General features: G+C 28.3%; 1 protein-coding gene across 1 annotated transcript in view; it reads right to left on the bottom strand.

The window, feature by feature from the left end:
* Nucleotides 1–480: 480 nt before the first annotated feature.
* Nucleotides 481–1,290, bottom strand: part of LOC100197649 (vacuolar protein sorting-associated protein 54) — a 74,876-nt gene continuing 74,066 nt past the window's right edge. Inside the window, exons 23-24 of the mRNA XM_065806151.1 lie at nucleotides 1,285–1,290; nucleotides 481–1,210 (exon numbers count right to left, since the gene is read on the bottom strand). The exon at nucleotides 1,285–1,290 is cut by the window's right edge and continues 89 nt beyond it. Of these exons, the coding sequence (XP_065662223.1) occupies nucleotides 1,027–1,210; nucleotides 1,285–1,290 (190 nt within the window). The 3' untranslated portion in view covers nucleotides 481–1,026. The remainder of the gene's footprint in view (nucleotides 1,211–1,284) is intronic.

Genomic DNA, 1,290 nt, shown 5'->3' with positions numbered 1-1,290 from the left:
AAAATGATTCCGGTAAAAATCTTATAAAAGTTTCGGCTCATATCGGTTGCGGTTTGAACCGAAATTTCGGCCGAAACAGGAAAAGTAAAAAAATTATTGAAGCAGAAATTTCGGTTTCGGCCGAAACTTCGGCCGAAGCCGAAAGTTTCCGTTCACTAAAAGAAAGATAATTGATGGAGTTAAGACTCCCGAAATCTAGCATCATTTTTTAATTGTCACCCATTTTAAAATTTAGAGGAAATTATGTTACATTGTTATTAAAAAAGCTTTCTACCATTTAACATTAAAAAAAAAAGCACTAGTTTTAAATTTTTTTTAATAAATAATAAAATGATAAACTATTGAACATCTTAAAGGAGCGTGACGTTCTACTATTGAACATTATTATAGAAAATGTCGCACTATGACACATTTTGAAAGAGAATGTTTTATTATTTAAAATCACGAAGAATATACGACTAAAAAGAAGAAAACAAAAAATTTTCCAGATAATTTTTTATTTTTTCTGAACTAAAAACAAAAAGTAAAACTAAATACAAAAACTTTAATATAAAATAATTCTTTAAAAAAGTTTGCCTTGACATAATTCAAAAATATAATTTTAATATTTTGTTTTTCTCAGTCAAATGCCTCAACTATTAAATAATTTTACAAAAATTTACAAATTTCGCAAATAATACAGAGCAGTAAATAATGCAGAGTGATTTTATAAAAATCAACTGCGCTATAACTAAGCGCAATAGGACTTTCTTAGGCGGTACGGATATTAAAGATTTGCGTAAGTTTCCAAAGTTAACGTACTCAATGAAGTGCAAGCGACATCAAGAAAATATTCAGGCACTTATAATTATGGAAACTCTTTAAAAGCGCTGATATACATATTCAAACTGAATATCTTACGAGGTAGAACTGATATCTCTTGACATTTGCTTTAATTATATATGGTCACCATACCAGTATGAATTTCAACTGCTTATTTGTAAGTACCGGCTGTTTCTTCACAAAAACAGAATTTATGAATACAACTTATTTGTGAGCTACTTTGATTTGACCATTGATTTGAGTTGCGAAGTGTTTATTATTTTTCAGTTTTTCTAGTCTTAATTCTTTTATTGCTAGCCATATATCGTCAAACTTGTAATTAAGATCGCTAAAACCTGAATATTGCTTCAGACTTGACAAATAAAATGTAAGATCGGACGTAACCAACCTAGTTAAAAAAATATTATTAAAAAGAAAAAGTTCAAAATTTTGCAGGCAAATGAATTTTGAAAAACAATTTACCCATGC

The sequence above is a fragment of the Hydra vulgaris genome, chromosome 09 (genome assembly GCF_038396675.1).
Source record: "Hydra vulgaris chromosome 09, alternate assembly HydraT2T_AEP".
NCBI lineage: Eukaryota > Metazoa > Cnidaria > Hydrozoa > Anthoathecata > Hydridae > Hydra > Hydra vulgaris.
This window is presented reverse-complemented; position numbering and strand designations above follow the sequence as displayed.